Source organism: Mycteria americana, chromosome 6 (assembly GCF_035582795.1).
Source record: "Mycteria americana isolate JAX WOST 10 ecotype Jacksonville Zoo and Gardens chromosome 6, USCA_MyAme_1.0, whole genome shotgun sequence".
Lineage (NCBI taxonomy): Eukaryota > Metazoa > Chordata > Aves > Ciconiiformes > Ciconiidae > Mycteria > Mycteria americana.
In genome coordinates, this window is record NC_134370.1 from 50747620 (window position 1) to 50765538 (window position 17919).

A 17919-nucleotide genomic window follows, 5' to 3' on the forward strand; every position below is an offset into this window, starting at 1 on the left:
GAGAGGACACAGTTTTGATGTATAGCTGAAATATTTCCTATCATCTGATAAGAGTGAAGCTGTGGGTCCCTTGGGGAGAGGGAATAGGGCTTGCCAGAATAATGCATGTGCCCTGTGTCTTCTCCCCCGTCTTGGAGGAAAGAGAGTAGAGGAGAGGGGACTGTGGGCTGGGTGTGGGCCATTAGAAGCTCCCCAGCTAATGAGTACGTTGTGAAAGGAAAAGGAGTGAAGGGAAACGAATGGTCACAAAGTCCTCCTGGATCTTCTTGTGCTTTGAAAATGGCAATCCAAAAGGATGCACTGCACAGAGATGTTACGTATATGATGAGAGCCATCATAGAATTACACAAAATTGTGTCACTAGAGGATGGAAGCAGGTACCCCTCCTCAGCTTGTGTCGTGTAACAGGTGCTGAGCACCTAATAGAGGGGCATCTGATTTTGTTGATACCCCTTTACTTATTGCTACTGTTTTTTGAAAGAGTGAATGTTATTCCCAACTAATATCAGCGTCAGTGTTGATGCAGTAGCCTTTCTGCTTGAGATAAAGCAGTCCAATAATTTTTGTCCTAATGCGTAGGTTTTGCTAACATCAGCCAAAAAATATATGTGGAAAAGCTAAGAGACTATTTCTGTTCCTTTGAAGCAATAGAAGGAGCTTATTTGGAAAGGAATTGAATTGATACTCAACATGCCTCCCATGCGTTAGAAGCCAATGGTTTATAAAAAGGGAGGGGGAAATCAAAGCAGCCAGACTTTTTTTTTTGAGGTGAGTGCATGAAAAAAGCTGGGTGCATTTTGACAAGTTGTTAGATTTTTACCATGTATTTGCTGCTTATGGTATATTTTTGTTAGAGAAAAATCTTAAAAAATATGTGCATTTCAACTTGGCGGGAACCCTGCAATTGCTCTTTGGTACTTCATCCTATTTTATAAGTCTGCTGATTTATCAAACTAGCTGGATCTTCTTGCAACATTGAATTGAGCTTATTTCTAAAGGATCAAAATAGAGCTTTGTTTGCTTGTGCAGTATGCTTCGCAGTGTGCCACAGTCAGATGCCAAAGACTGCTATTTAAAAACACGCAGGAGCTGTATAGAAATATAGAACTGGAAGTCCCCAGTGCATCTGAAGCAAGCAGCATCTGGGATTTGTAAGGAAATATACATTACATTGAGAAGTACAGATATGCTGTTGAAGCCTACAGATGTGTGAGAATAACTGTATGGCTCAATGTAGTTAGATTTTATTGTGATGCTAGAGGCCTTACAGCTACTTTACATGTTCTGATCTAAATAGTGGATGTTGTTTGGGCCATTGGGGATGATGCTAGTGTTTATCTACACAGGAAACACCAAACGTGTCGTAAACTGGTCGGCTGGTTGTTGTGTTAAAATCCATTCTGTTAACATAACATATGTTGCTGTGTGGGTGTATCCTGAGGAATAATGTGATCTCTGATCTTCTCTTCCAAAAGCAGCACAGCATCATGCACTCCCAGATTCTCAAATGCACTAATGTGAGGCTTGTCCTTCCAGATCTCACAGAGCTTATCAACTTAAGAGACTGTGCTCAGGAAACAAATTTCAGAGGAATGCATGCAACAAATGCTGCTCGTGTTTTTGTCATTTGAAATGCCTAGTGTGTGATGAAAGATGTTGCGCTGAAAACTCTGTAGATGGAATCACAATGCCTTTTTGCAGCAGTAGTTGAGATTTCCATTTGCTGTCCTGCCGATGTGCTTCAGAAACAGCCTGACATGAGAAAAAGGAAGCTCTGCCCTGTGGTCTCCTTGGTGCGTGGTCTGCCTGCTGACACTTTAATGAAGAAGCCTGTAATGCTGATTCTCATGCTAGCTCTCTTTAGTGTGGTGCGGATGCTTTATTGCCCATAAGTTTGTCAAATTATTAATTAGTTGCTTTACTTGCATCACATTTATTTTTCAAGGCGTGTTCTGTGCTTGTGGTTAAGTATGTGCTCAGGTACTTCAGTGAGGGGCAAGAACCCTTTTTGCTTATAGGCAGTCACCTCTTTCCAGATTTGGACCCTCACTATTTGGCTGAGACTGCTAAATTAATTCTTTTGATTGATCAATGGTAGCTTTGGCCATGAATGATCTGCAATGGATCCAAAGTGCCTATACCAGAAATGTGTTTTACTGAGTCTTTGCCCATTGGAAGATTGTAATGAATGTCATTTTTTCTTAATATTTTAGTTGCGTCATCTTTGTGCATCAATGAAAAGTCCAAATATGGCTTTGTTCAAGCAACAGAAGGTGGAGGACGTTTATGAAATTGGGGAAGAGCTAGGAAGGTAAGTTTGTACTGATGACACCACACTATTCTAAAAGCCGACACATGGGGATATTTGCCGCACCTTAAAACAATGACTGTGCATGATAGCCTAAATCAATTGCAATATACAACAACAGAAACACATCCCTTTACAAAAACCGCACTTCGGATATTTTTTTTTTTAAGTTAAGTGTGCTAACTATTTTTCCTGTTTCTTTTCTTGCAACTAGGACAACAAAAGGTATGTTTACGTTGTCTTTTGTAGATAGGTGTCATCTGTGTCTGTGCTTGAGACTGAGTTCACCTGTCTGTTCTCTGAACCAGCTAGGAAACAGGAACCCATGCTGCCGTCATCATAGGGGCAGCGCTTTAATTTGGCTTGTTGTTTTGGGCAGTGCTGCACAGCACTGTTGTTTTCAACTGGCTCCGAGCACCGACAGAACACGTTCATATCTGCCTGCAAAACACTGTGTATGTATTCCTGAAAAGATTTACCTGTCAAAATTTCAGCTGGACTGCTTAATACCTGTACATAGCTTTTACTCTATAAAGGCTTATCTGCAGGTATTAATTATAGGTGGAGTTAATGAGCTATTACCATGCTTAACCATAAGCACCTGCTTAAACACTGCTGGGTTTGTGAGCTGGATGACACAGGGCTCCCCCAGTCACTTAGCAACATACAGTGCTCTGGGTGAGGATAGCTGGTTTCCATTCAGTGTCCAAACCTCCAGTGATTTTCTTTTTAATATGCAAATAGCTAAATTAGGGCTATACACATGTTGGCTTCTTTCCCAACGTCTGGCAGTTGGTTTTGATAAATGACTGTGTATGTGCAATTACCCTTTTTCAAGGGCCAATAATTTAGTTACATTAAAACACTTCAGTTGAAGCTGTTTCCCCTGCCACCTCTTATTTTTTTCACTCCCAGCTATTTCATCTTTAGAGTTGTTGAGAAGATTTCTTTTAAGGGGAGATGTTTTTCTGGGTTTGGGGTGTCTTTTTGTTTTTGCTGGTTGTTGTTGTTGGTTTTTTGGTTGTTGTTTTTGTTGGGTTTTTTTTTTCATTCCCTTCCCTCTCAGGAAGGCCTCAACTATTACATTTTCTGTCACTGTTTACTTTTGAGTACTGACTGGTCCTGAGAACATCAGCCTGAAAGTGAAAATCTGACAACAGTGAGCAGTAAAGAAATTCAGTGTGTGTACGCAGGGTGTAAAAGGTGTGCTTTTTTTCCAACCTAGGAGGCCCTAGTATGTGCTGTAACAGTCAAACTGCTAAAATGAGAAACTAGAAACTGAGTAGTGTATTTTTACTTTGGTTCCTGAATTGGATTTAGAAATCCAATGTCTTTTGAAACCTTTTGAGATGATGAACCTCACTCTCCTCTTCAAGCAGATAGTTATTAGGCCTTTTGAATAGAAAAGTGTAGTTGAAACGACCTGGTAAAGGCTGGCCCACGCTGTTTGAATCTGCCTGAGAGGCCTCCGGCTGGTAAAGGCTTGCATGGTCCCAGCAGTCCTCCTCCTCTGCTGGCTGCACGTCATAGAAACACAGCTGGTCCCGGGGTTATGCCATGGAGCTGGTGCTCGCTACGTGTCGGGTGATGGGCCGGGTTTAGAGGAGACTGTACTCAGACATGGAATCTGAAATTGTGGCCTTTTTTAATGGGTGTATTCTCTGCAAGAAAGACCTTTCCTAGGTAAGCCAGAAGAAGGAGTAGGTGTATGTGTGAGAAGGTACCATCCTCACATGACAAAGGGGTATTGAACTCCACTACAAAACTGTGTTCTAGTTCCCAACATTTTATGTGTAATACTTCTCGTAGATGAGGAATCCAAGTCTACTTGGTACTGAGGTCTGTAGGCAAAAATGTTCCCTGAAAGACCTGAAGGAAATAGGGAAATTGTAACAAGCAGACCTCTGCTGCTTTACGATTTTTCAAGGAAAGCCCTCTAATTGTAAATTGTGAGAAGAGGGCAGCAAGATTGGAATTAGCTCCCTTACTCTGAATGCGTTCAAGTTGTGTACTTTACACATGCCCATGAATATAATGTCACACTGTCAGTATATTTTCACTTTCAGATTTTGTGAGGAGCTCTGCAGACCTCTTGTTTCAACTGTGTGTTATATGTGGAGTGTCACTGGGTTATCATACCTCTATATCTCTGAGCAGTAACTACTGATTAGGGCCAGTGACAAATTATATCCTGCTTTGTTAGAAGAAAAATAACACGCTAGACAGGTTGTGGTGACTGAAATGCAATAATCTTTTCCAGTGCTGACTGATGCCCTTAGAATCTGTAGATGCCCTTTTATTAGTTCAGTGTGTTTGCAACAAGCTGTTAGTTGCTGATGGGTCCAGGCAGGTAAAAGAATTCATTTATTACCATTCTGGCAACAGAAGTCACTCACAAAACAAAGGTTTTCAAACGTCTGTGAAGAGTTTGTCCTGTTCGTGTCCTCCTAACTGAGTTTGTGAGCTCTTGAGAACGGAAGTAGTCATTAATACAGGCCTAATGCTTGTTCTAGCTCGGATTCAGTCAGAAGTTAAAATACAGGATCTCACCGACAGAGCCAGCACCTGTTTATCTGGAAGTCTTTGCACAGCACTTAGGAAAGGAGGCTGCTATTATATACTGCAAATGCTCCTTCTCAAGGCTTAGATATATCTGGTCTGGTGATGAAATTAGACCCTTCCGCTCACCGTGCAGCATTGAAGGTAGCTGCAGCAAAGGCTCTTCGGATCCAGCTGTATAAAACCCTGCAAACAGCGCATCTGTGGACTCCTCAACCAGATCATTCTCAGAATCACGGCTGAGCTAGAAGCAACTCAAAGGATGCTGAAAATGCAGTTGTCTCCTGTGCCAAGGCAATGGTGTGAGAGAAAACTCTTTGCAGAAAGGGGGAGCAGGTTTTCCATAGCTGCAGCTGTGTGCTGTAACTAGCTGCCTAGCTCTAGCATTCCCTCAATCTTTCAAATATTAATCTTAGGTTTACACCTGTGTTGCTCAACTTTTCCAAAGGGTACCTACAGGGAACAACAAGTCAGGCATGTGGCATTAAGGAAAAAAAGTTGCTGATGGGCTTGTTCATTCTAGCAGCTACACTTGGGAAGCTTAGCATGGCCTATGCTGAATGAGTGCAATATTTTATTATCATATATGTATATTTAAAGTTACTTCCTGCAAGATAATATCAGTCAGTTTGTAAGTGTGAAGTCTGTGGGGACTGAGGTTCTCTAGCAATAGCTGAAAGGGAGCCTAAAAAGGGGAGGAGCCTCTAGAGTGAATTTAGCAAATTTCAACATTTTAAAATAAAAAAGAACCCTTTTGAGATCTATAATACAGCTTATCGCTAGAATACTGAAATACTTTTTTTTTTTTTTTCCAAAATTCATGGCAAGAGAAGGGGAAAGTTTAGAAAACTTAACTGAAGATGAATAAGTTATAGAGATATTTATTTAAAAGGTCCTCAGTTATACTAGTTAGTCTGGAAGTCTAGAAGAGCTAGAAAGCAATGCGGTATAAAGTAATCGGTGCCTGCAGAGTTATTAGAAGATTCTTTTCTTTTCTCTTTCCCCTTCCCCAAAGGGAAGTAGATTGTGTGATTTGGGAGTACTTTACACAGTCCTCCCAGGCATTTTAATGCAGGTCTTCGAAGGCATCAGACTTTCTGGCAGATTCAATTTCTTTCTGTACCTGAGGTGTTGAACAAAAACGGATACTTCAAAAAATTACTTTTCCGTAGATTGTTTTCAAAATTTATCCCTCCTCAAATATGAGTTTGTGTTGCTAAATGTCACTTTTATTCAAGTAATGGCAAACTGCATCCTTTACCATTGATTTTAATAAACTCTGAAAGAAACCTATTAACAGTTTTGCCTGTTTCGAGGAGGATCCTGGCATAAGCCTTTTGCAGGAATGTAGCAGATCACTGTAACGGCATGCCAAAGCAATGGAAATGCTTCTTGAAAAATGTGAGGAAATGAAGGCTAACTTGACTTCTTGGGAATATGCAGCAGGTCAAATAACTGCTGGTTCTTGTGGCAAGGGAGGTGGCAGCGAGACAACCAACAATGGAAACTCTTAAATTGAGGCCAAAGCAGGCCAAGAGAAGGAAGAATTGGCCTACTGAGCTAGTGGTATAGTTCCCAGGAAAGTTGCAGCAATAAAACTCACTGGAGACCCTTTTAACAAAATGTCTCAGACCTTGTGATTTGGATGGGTAGTTCTGTCCAGCTGGAGAAAAGGAGTCCTTGTACAAACCTGGAGGAGCCTTTTCCGTTTGTACTAGCAAGCACTGATGGTTGTGGTAGGTGCACAGAGAGTGCTAGAATTTCAGAGACGTGCAGTGTAATTCATAAAAGGTTGTACCATAGAGTCATTAATCTGTTAGCCGAATGTGTTGCCAGCCAGGCTGTAGAGAGCTGTTGACATTTGTGCCTTCTGGGCAGTGTCACTGTTATGTGTCAAGTCTGGCCTGAGGGTAGGAAGTGTCACGGAGCTTGTTGGGAAGTGTTTCGTGACAGTGCCCATTGAGAAAGCGTGATCCTGCAGGGTGGTGCGAGAATGGCACTGTAATGTCCTGAGGCAGTGTCCCGCTCACCGCAGCTCAGCGCTCTGCAGCGTACGAGGACTTAGATCATGCTTAACATAGACAAACTTTGGAGTGATGTTTCTGGGTAAGGAAGTCTCCCGCTTTCCTTCATTATTGTCCTTTCACTGTAGGGAAAGGGCTCTGCCTTCATCCACAATGTGTGCCAGCCTTAGCACCTGCCATTCCAGTTTCTTGCCTGTCTCAGTGATTGGGAGCTATGCTCATCTCTAGCCTCAACTTTCTTCAGCTTTTGTCTGGCTTTGCTATGTTTTCTGCAGAGGTAGGAGATCTTGTATGGATACAAGATGCATAGCCTGATGAACTGATCTTCATAGGAAATCAAAACTAGGTCTTTCAGTATGCATGAGAAACAGGAAAAGCATTTTGTTCACTTGCTAGTTTGAAATCCTCTCTGTTGTGAAAGACAGACGGTTTGTTGCTGATGCAGCATGGTGGTCCCTGAGGATGGCAGCTGGGCATGTCTTTAAAATTGTAAGAGCTTTTCTTCTAACAAGAAAAACAAGCAGGGCTTGCTGAAGTTGTGGAAACTAGAGTACTGAGATGGCTGTTTTCTGTGGGGTCCTATGCTTAAAGAGTTCCTAGAAGCCCAAGTTAATGCCTGGTTAATGCAAAAGGTGAGCTAAATATGAGTGGATCAAGCTTAGACTGTGGACATTAATTTTTCTGCATGTTAGGATGGTTTGTATTTCACTTTGAGGAATTTTCTGCTGTATGCGCTTAAATATCACTACTAGTTGTTTCTTCATGTTTTTGTTTTTTGTTTTTTGTTTTTTGTTTTTTTTTTTAATAGTGGTTTCATGATTAAAGCCAAGCTAGATCATTCATCAATGGCGTATCATGCCTCCTGTAGTCCCCCCTCTCCAGCTACAAGTTCCTGCCTCCTCCCTGCCTTGTTTGCGGAGGATCAGCTCTGCTCACTGAGACAGGTGAAATCTTTTTTTCTGGGTGAAGCTTAAAAGGACAGCAAATGCAACATTTTAGCAGTGGTAATGGGTCCTTGGGGCCTGGCACATAGTTGCTGTTCTGACAGTGTAACTAGTAAATATTTATTTATGTAATGAAAACAAAAAGCAGAGATAACTGAGGTATTCTTTGTAGGGGAGGAACTTGGAAATCTGTGATAAAAAGTCATGTCATGCAGCTAGGTGGACTTCCTGGTAAACAGAGGGGTGTGATTACAGCTAGGAAATTTACCCTTAACACACATCGCACAGTATCTTCATACCAGGAATGTTTTTTCTATCTATAGAAATTGTTCAGTATTGGGCTTTCTCAGACATGAACCTTAACTCTGTTCTTAGATTAATTTATAATTTGAATTAGTTCTTTAAATTTGGAAGAATAACCTTGGATTATTTTTTCCTACAGTATACACAAAGCAAGTCTTTGCTTTTGATGGAAAATGTAAGTTTAATTATTGAGCACTAACCAGCACCTCTGTTACTATTTCTTGTTACAAAAATCTTGTGTCGTGTTTGGTGTATATTGAATCTTTTGTTGAAACAGTTTTGGCATCCAGTACTTGGTCACCATCACTAGGATTGTAATCGACTGTCTGATACAGTCACTATTTTTGGATTTTTTAATTCCTTCTAGCAGAGTGAGTGATTTAGCTTTTTCCTTTTTAAACAGATTTCCATGCTAGTCTTCAGCGTTCTTTCAACTGTTTCCAAAATCTTTGATTTGTTACAGAAAATGCAGAGAAAATAGTGAGAGTTTTTGTTGTTAGTTTTTTTTTTTTTTTTTCTAATAACAAAGCTGCTCTGCCTATAGTAACTGAGAAGAACTGGCCTTGGTTATTTAGAACTGGTCTTAGACTTACTTAGTAACAAAGTCATGCATGTTTTTCAAGTGAATTCCTTATTACCAGCATCAATCTCAGTGATGGAAGTGATCTCAGTGTATGTCCTCAGTCTGTATCTGGCTTTGAAAGTATAATTAGAGCTGAGTGACCCCAGTAGGTAGTGCTCAGAAAGCTCAAATTCAGTAATGTCTTTAGCCACTGAATGTTAAGCCTAATCCCAGTCTTTGCTTTGCTATTTCTGTAAAAGTAAAACTATTTTTTCCACTTTGCATTGTAGTAGAAAGCAGATGGAAATTTGAACAGCTGAGGAAATAGACTCTGTATAGTATTCATTCCATGCTTTTGAAATTAATAATGTTATTTATGAGTAAAAATACACATAAAATAAACATAGCACAGCTCACCACTGGACTAATGATGATAAAGCATTGGACAAATTATTAGCATCTTATGCAGAATAGGGCTTGCAGATACTTGTCTGATAGTCAAGCTTAATTTAGCTCAGGTGACATCTATTAATCATTGTTAAAACTGTATATCAGCGTTTTTGAACCAGAGTGATAACCTGTTGTAATAGCTAAGCATGATGCGCAGTGATGCTTTGGTGAGGAGAGACATATAAAATCACTCAAATAGCTAGACTTGTTCTATCTAGTGCCAGCATGTTTGGGTTGGAGTCACTGGCCTGTTTCGGGCTCCCCATAATGCAGATTCAGTTACACCGTAAGTGGGTGACTGTGTATCCTAAAGCAAGGACTTGTAATCTTTACTTACTACAGAATCTACAGCTTCTGTGAGAGAGCAGTTAACCTCAATATCCGAGTTTTGTGGATCTGTAATTCTCACAAAGTGAGAATTTCCATTGATCTGTCTGTTTCCTATGTAGGAAGAGTGGAGGGAACAAATAATGTCGCCTCTGTGCTGTCCTGCTGCTGGATGAGATTGTTTACTTCAATATAGTAAAAACAAAATAAGAGGAGGAGATAACTTCCACCTCTTATTTTGGCAGACCAGAAGAATCCACAAAGAGCAGTGAAAGGGCTTTTCACAAAGCAACCCTTTGTGGTTCTGGCCTTACAGATAATTTCCTAAAATCTTGATTAAAATGCCAGCATGATTTCTATCTGTTTCATACATGGGGAGGGAGAAAAATCATTTAACCATTTAACCATAATACTGCTACCCTCTTCCAATTTGTCTACTCCCAGGTATATTGCATTCAGTCCATATCTAGCCGGATTTGGACCTTTAAACACAAAGGTACAGTGTGCTAACCTTCTGCATGCATATTACGTATGCACTAGTGTTGCTCCACATAGCAGAAGGAACAGCTTATCAAATCAGCTATTCCTGCTGAGCATGAGTCAGCTTTGACCTTCCCTAGGTCTCTGGACTCTGTTCATTACCACTCCGAGAGCTGATATTCAATCTAAAACCTAAGTATGATAAGTGGGGAAAAATTTTTATCATGTGCATTTTATTCTTGAGCTTCAGATTACATAAAATGCTTGCCAGGCTATTGGGAACTTGCCAGAATTGCTGGGCTCGTGCTCTATCACTGCAGACTCTGCTCCTCCAACCTCAGTAGCTGATAAGGGCCCCATTGCTTGTCGCTGCGTGATTGGGAAGTTTCCAAAAACTTTTAACAGCTTCAGGAGATGCTGGTAATGATTCAGTAGGTGGCACAGTTTCTTGTGACTCAAGGCTAATGACGCAAAATGGTGTTTAAGGCATTAATTGGCTGTAATGCAGATAACACTTTACTTTATTGATAGCCTGTAGTAACTCATAGCATTGTTCAGAAACATTCGATTTATTAAATCTTGCTTTGAATTTCAAATTGTTTATTTGTTCTCTACTTATTCCGGTAAACTAGTTCCTTCTGTTTGAGTCCATATTCCTCTACTGTTCTGACTCTCCTCTGGCAGTGGACATAGAGATCGACTTTGGGCCAGGATGTGTTGGTTACCTTTGCGTGAGCTGTAAAGAGATATGGATGAAAGGTGCCAGACAGTGACATTATCAGACACAGCATATGTCCAAAGGTGCTCAGCACTTCCCTGTCGTGAATATTGAAACTTACCCTGTAAAGTCTCTGTATTCTAGAGTACTATACAATCAGTTAGTAAAAACATGAGTTGTGAGTGAAAATGCCAGTGTGTTTAAAAGTCACAGCTGATTTTTTTGTTTTTTTCTGTTTCTATATAAAATAGTGCATCTCGTTAGGTTTAAAAATTAACATATTGTTAGAGTAGTGGTATTGTGATACTTCTCTCTATAACATTAACTGGTTTGGTTAGAAGTCACCCTGACACTGCCCGGGCACTTAGTGAGCCTGAAATGAAGTCATCTTAGTTGTTTCTCATATCATAAACATTTTTTTCCAGTCTATATCACAGGGCTGTGGTAAGTTAGTGATATTTCTATGATGATCTTGATGAAAGGTTCAAAAGAGAGCCATAGTATATTGTGAATTGGATTTACTTGTCTATCTTTCACATGCATGAAGAATTTATCTACTTTTTAGTAGCCAAGCAAAATTCCTGTTAAATGCTCTATTAAGAAAAGTTTTAGATCGGTCTGTCATAATCTGGCATCTGCCACAGTTTAGGTTCTGTGTAGTTGCTTTAGGAGAGGTAGCCACTTGGTTTGCATTTTGTTTGGGGGGAAAAAAACCCACCCCAAACAAACCAAAACTCACTTTTAATTTGCAGCTTAAACAGGAAATACAGTGACATTTGTGACAATTTTATTTTTAAAGCTCTTTATGAAGTTATAAGAGGTGTCAGCAGAGTATTTGACAGATTAAGGTTTTGGGGTTTTTTAGTTTCATTCCATAAAGTCTTACCGAAACAGCAAGATACTTTCCCTTCAGTGACCTTGCCATGCTAGGATTTCTGGTTTGTTGTTTCAGCTATCGTACTCTAGTTTCTTTGTAAATACTGTGGTGTTGGACATATTATTTATTCACTGCTTAGATTAAATTTCTGCTGTAGCAAATCCTGGTTTAGTCTACAAAAACCAAAGTCTATAAAAAATAAAACATACTGCAAATTATTGCTATAACCCATTTACAGAAGGCTTCCAGTTCTTTATGGCTGTGACCACAGACTTAGGGCAAAAAACTTCCAGGAAAGTGCTTTTATGCATGTATTTTGTGAACCTTGCATGGCCTTTGGTTGAGCTGTGTTTCATAAATGCATACAAATGGATTGTAGAAGAAGTTGCCAACACAGTCCTGTCCTCTCTGCTGGGAAGAGCATGCCAGTGCAATTACAACTAAGTGTAAGGAAAAAGGGAGGAGAGTATTTAGCTTGATAAAATTATGTGCAGTAGAGCAATTGCTCTAATCAGTTAAATTTGAGAGGAAAACAGCTTTTTCAGGCTTGAGTTTTTTTGAGAAAGGCATTCAGCAAGAATTCTCAAGGGCTTTGCTTTGAAAGTTAACAAAAATGCAACCATGAAAGGATAAAATTATTAGTGTAGTTTTTCCAAGAAAAAGAAATAGATGGAAAAGTAATAAGATGCAGACTTTCTAAGCTTGAGATCGCCAGTTAAAACCAATCTAAATTTAATAGTGGCAAAAAGGCGTGATGAACAAAACTGTTGACATAAAAACAATTGTTGTAACTGAGAATAAATGACCCTTCTTTGCTGAAGCTAAATAAACCATCGTGTCTGAGCGCTAAAGGCAGCCTCTTGAATCTGGAGAAGTCCTGCATTCAGGTTAGCTAGACACTATTATCTGTGATTATGAATATTAACTTAAGAATGTACACATGAGGATTTCCTAATATATTTTTAGGATTTTTACTCACCTCTAACTGTAGATTATGCAAAATCAAAGCAAAGGATGCTGTAAGCTCATTCACTGGAGAAAGGACAATGTGATGCTGACGGAAGGTGAAGCTGACTTGGCTTATGACATAGGCAGTAAAGTAAGTGACTGCTGTCAGTAAACATAGATAAAATTAAAATTATTTGCAGGGTTAAAGATATCGTATTGACTCAGAGCTCAGAGAATGTATGACACTGGATGGGGTGTCCTTTATTTTTTTTCTTGCTGTCAAGGGACCAAGCATAATTTATCATCCAATTAGAGAAAGAGAGCCAACAACTGGCAAACTTTGCAAAGTCTAGTAAACCTAAAATTAGATCTCTAAGTTGTGTTTTGGCTTCCTAAGCACAGGCAACCACATATGTGAATTACATCATTTGTCTTTGTTTGGGGTAGGGTTTGTAAAGCAAATAAACCCTTTTAGGCTTGCATTCCCACAACTGAATGTCTTAGATATGAAGAAAAAAGGACAAATATAAAATTCATGTTTTTATTCAAACTGTGAACACCTTCTTATATTGTGAAAGCTCATTTTTTTCAGTTTTCCTGGGAGCTCCTTCCTGTAGTAGGCTGTTGTTTTTTATGATATGGTGCCTTGTGTATGTTGTTGTGCTCCAGATCTTGCTTTTAGATACATAGAGCATGTTTTGGGTAGTGGGGAAGGATGCTGTGAGACCGAAACATTTACCCTACTCTTCTGTAGAAAATCATCTTAAATCAGAATTGTGTGTTCATAATTCGATGTAAGCACAAGTCAGAACCATCTAGTTCTATCCCATGGATACGACTGCTGTTTTCAAGGTATTGCTGTAAGGTAGTTGGATGAAGTGACGTGCTTGAGGCAGCCCTGCTTTCTGACCAAGCTGAACTCAGCACCTAGGTGTTTCTGTTTTCCTCAGTATGTGGAGAGGAAGCAGTTTAAACAGGATCACTCAAAGATGTGAAAGTTCTCCAGTGTGTCTTTTACTTTCCCAGTAACTAATCTAATTCTGAATTGCAATCAGGCTTGAGTTTTGTTGTCTTCCTACATTGTGTGGCTTTAAGACTTCTGGTGTGAGAAAGTTTCCTTCAAGGCCCTTACATTGTCTGGAATGTAATTATACTGTTAAAACCAGCTGGCTGGCATACCAACCATAGTTTCTTTAGCTCAGCTTCAATCTTGAGGGAAGTGCACATCTGAGCAAGAACTGAAGTAGGCTAGGAAGTAAGCTGTTTTCTGTTCTCAAATGAAGAGAGGAAACTTTCACCTTTTTTTGAATTTTCACCTTCCTACACCTGCTGTCAAAACCAGCATCAAAAAAGAATAATAGATATTTATGGCATCATTCAAGTACAAAAACTGTGTGGAAAAAGTATTGCTATGTTTTGCTCTGTGCAATAGGCCGTGATTGCACCCTTCCAACAGCCTGGCCATATGCTGCTGGTGTTGCTGAGCTGAGTGGCTTCTCATTGCAAACTCCAGCCTCAAGCAAGCACCTCTCAAATTGGAAACAAAAGGAATCCCAACTAAATGCTCAGATCCCCAACTGAGTTTGCAGGCGCTCCGTGAAAAGAAGGGTTAAACTATCTTGCATTCACAGTAGTCTGCATGTGAATCTAGGCAGTTAAAAGACTGGTTGAGATGCTGTTAAGTTTTATTTTAGTTTCCTTTCTGGTCATGTATTCTTGTGCAGGAACACCTAGTGAATAAAAATATGAATGATTATAATTGCAATTCTAATGATGCCTAGAGACATGAAATTAATTTGTAGGTCCAGCTGTATGCTTACCCCTTACAATCTTATTTCATTTTTCCAGTAGCATTACCTGCATTGTACAGACTTTGGAAAATTAAGTACAGAAAGACTGTGTGTTTTTCCATCAAGTGTGTAGGAACCTAATTACCGTTAAAGTCAGTGGGAGGTTGCTGCCTAAAATCCCTTGGAAATCTGTTCCAAAGTAAATTGTCCTGGCTCATCTAGGGAATTGAGTGTCACCTCTTGACTGGCAGAATGCCAGAGCACTGGTCCTTTGCCAGGTTCACCTACTTTTTCAAAGAACTCCTTGAAAACGTATTTAAGTGTAAAGTGTATCTGTCAACATGTTCTAATGTATCATCTATTTTATGGGAATTTCAAGTTTTAACAACTACCAATAATCATATTCTTTTTTAGAATTCTTTGGTGAATGAAATTAAGATTAATATGAACAGGACACAAAGAAATAGACTGAACATGCAGAAAGGGAACATATGTTCGGTATTTGGGGAAGAAACGGTTTGCTCTTCTCAAATGACAGACAGAATCAGCTTCCTGACTTCTCCCTGCTCTGGCCTCAGAGAGCCTGACTGGAGTCAGGTAACCTGTACTGTCATCTCAGTGTTTTGTTCACATATATTCAGCATTTCATGACAGCTACTCAGTGATGTGGTATTTCTGGAATATCAGAGGAAGATTCGTAAAAACCTATACCTAAACAAACAGTTGCTTAAAGCTCTCTTTATTCTAATGCTCCATAGCGATACCACTGTTATGCATTGAGACATTCAAAACTGGCAGACTGTGCTTCTGTCATTCTCCCAAGTCAAATTCTGCCCCAGAGCATTAACTTCCAGAACCAGTATTAAAAATAACTTCTTGCTCTTTTTTTCAAAATTTATCCTGTTATTCTGGATTGTCCAGTTTTTCTCTTCCCCACATCCTTTCCACATCCTCTCCTGAACTGCACAGTTAAATAAGCTGAACTTGTGCTCCTCTAAAGCATGCTTCTGAAACTAGACTCCAAAACCACCTAGTAATATTGTCTCTGTGTTCTTATTCAGTGACAAATCTACTAGATGATAGCAGCAATGCGAATAATAGGTTGTCTTCATTGCTAGGATAAATTCCCTTATTAATGATGGACAGATTTGATGTTGTACTTAATTATAACTGACAGGTTGCAGCTGCTATTGTTTATACTCTTGAGCTGTTACCACAATTGAGGACAGCCTATGTTGAATCTGTGACAAGGCTGTTGCACAGCTGTCCAAAATATTTCTGCAAGGGAACAAACTTCATTTCTCTTAAAAAAATAAACAAATAAAATTTAAAAATTAGGACGTGTCAGCCACTGAGCTTATCTTGTGTGTGTTGTAAATACTGCTGTCTATGATCCAAGTCATCTTCATTTCAGTGATATACTAAAAACCATGAATTTTGGTGAGGTCATTTGGCTGAAATTTGGACATCTGAGCTGTGAAATTTAGTTTCAAGTCGAAGATCAGCCACAGACTCCCCATGTGAAATTAAGTAAATGGCATAATTTCTCAGTGCTGCCAACTCAGGTGTCAGAGAGACATACTTTCCTTTATTCTACTTTTTCCTATCCTAGATCAAAAGTTTTGGGAAGCTGATGCTGTTTGATTCTTATGTGCTGAATGCAGATGTGTTAGGAGGTGCAGAAATGCTGTTGACTTCGTCCTTGACTTTACAAGCTCTGTAGTTAACAAGAAATCCAAAGTGTGTCTGACTGTAATTATAAAATACCAGTGAGACATCCTCTTTTTTTTTTCACTGTTGGATGGGCCTCCACATGAACTGTTCATTGTGTCTGGTAGAAAAGTAGAGCAATATGCTACCCCTTCAACACTTGTGCGAAGACTTTTCTCCCTGCCTGTCCTTTCTCCAGCCTTTAGCTCTTCTCTTAATGTGCTTCAGTGTATTGGTGCCTGGCAAAGCATTGGGCTACTTGTGTGGAAAGATACACCAGCTGCTGCTGTATGACAGCATTCTTTAAGGTGGTCGGAACATACTTTAGCATTACCCTGTCATGCTTTAATAAAGGCTCTGGGAATTCAGGAACAAGCATGGGCAAAGCAAACGTGCTCTGCAGTGAGTAGGGAAACGGGTAAGCGTGAGTTATGGACAGTATCATGGGTAATTACATTTTAACTGTCTTAAATGTCCTAGGCTAAGAAGTAGTGCGTTTGTATTTTTCCCTGTGGCTTGCAACCTCTTCTACTCAGTCACAAACTGTCTCACTAAAGGCTGTCTGCAAAAGCCTGTTTTTAAGGGATAAAGAAAATGGCGTAAAGACTGGGACAGGAGCAGGTAGAGTGTGTGTTTGTGGGTACACATGCAGGGGGGGAAATAGTAGATTACAAGGGAATGGGTATTGTGATGAACAATTGTCCCAGACTATAAGTATGTAAAAGGAGAAGACAGGATTCCTATGCTGTGTCATTATTATTTTTGTAAGCTTTTAAGTAAACAAAAATGTAAAAAATCCACAGTATCACTGGACTTCTTAAATGCAAAAGTGATTGTGTTTGTTCCCATAATCAGCACTCATAAAATAATACTTTCTCCCTGAACTTTGCTGGCAAAATTTATGTCCCCAGAGAGAATTCAAGGAAGCAAACACAGCAACGTTAGTATCATGTCTCTTTAGAAAGTCCGGACCAAGCAAGATGCATGTCTTGCAAAAAATGAACAAACAAACAAAAACCCCACGAAACCCATGATGTTTTACACAAACAGCTCTCAGCACTACAGAATGAACTCTTTTAGCAGAATGTTTAAGGCAAGTTTGGGGATTTTGTAGCAGGAATTTGATTCTCTTAAGTTCTCTAGGGTTTGCATGTAACGATAAAATTGGGAGGCAGAAATATGAATGAATTAATGGATTTGACAAATGGTTGCAGTCTCGATTCCATTTGTGATTGATTATTCCTAAAAGGATAAGTACACTTGTCCCATCTGTTCCTACCTCTCTCCTGAGAAATGTTTAGGATATGTATGAAAATGAAAAAATAAAAAGAAGTTCTTCTGGCTGTCTGGCATTGTTTGAACCCTTTGAAATGAGAGGCTGCCTCTGCCATGGTGCGTTAGCTTTTGAGAGCAATCGAGCACCAAGTGACAGCCTTAATTTTTAATTTCTTTGCCTTTGTAGGTTTAAGACAGACTCCAACCAGACATCTGTGTTAATGAAACACTAAGTACATGATATAATTATAAGGTTCTGAATATAATTGCTGTGTATGCTGCATAATTTAAGTTCCAACTATGCTTGCATCTCTCATTTCCCAAGCCAGTGAAGGACATAATAATATTGAAAACAGTAACAGCTCAGTGCTTCTACAGTGTAGTCATGGGGTTGCACTTAATGATTTTGTTTGTGATGCTTATAAAGAGAACCTGGCTGATAAAATCACAGTAGCTGAAGGTTAAGGTTATCTGTAAAATAAGTCTTTTCCTTGCAAGTCTGAATATGATGCCCTGAGTAAGGAAATATCTGATCCTAAACATGTATTCTGGGACTGGAGACCTGCCAATTCTTGCAGAGTGAGATCTCAGACATACAGTGCATTGTGGCAGGGTGGAACAGGGCTGCTCTTGGGTATAAAAAG

General features: G+C 39.6%; 1 protein-coding gene across 5 annotated transcripts in view; it reads left to right on the forward strand.

Moving 5' to 3' along the window:
- DAPK2 (death associated protein kinase 2) overlaps positions 1–17919 on the forward strand; it is a 60331-nt gene that overhangs the window by 10005 nt on the left and 32407 nt on the right. For all 5 annotated transcript variants that reach the window (XM_075505757.1, XM_075505758.1, XM_075505761.1 and 2 more), the window contains one exon: positions 2214–2311. In XM_075505757.1, the coding sequence (XP_075361872.1) occupies positions 2214–2311 (98 nt within the window). The remainder of the gene's footprint in view (positions 1–2213; positions 2312–17919) is intronic.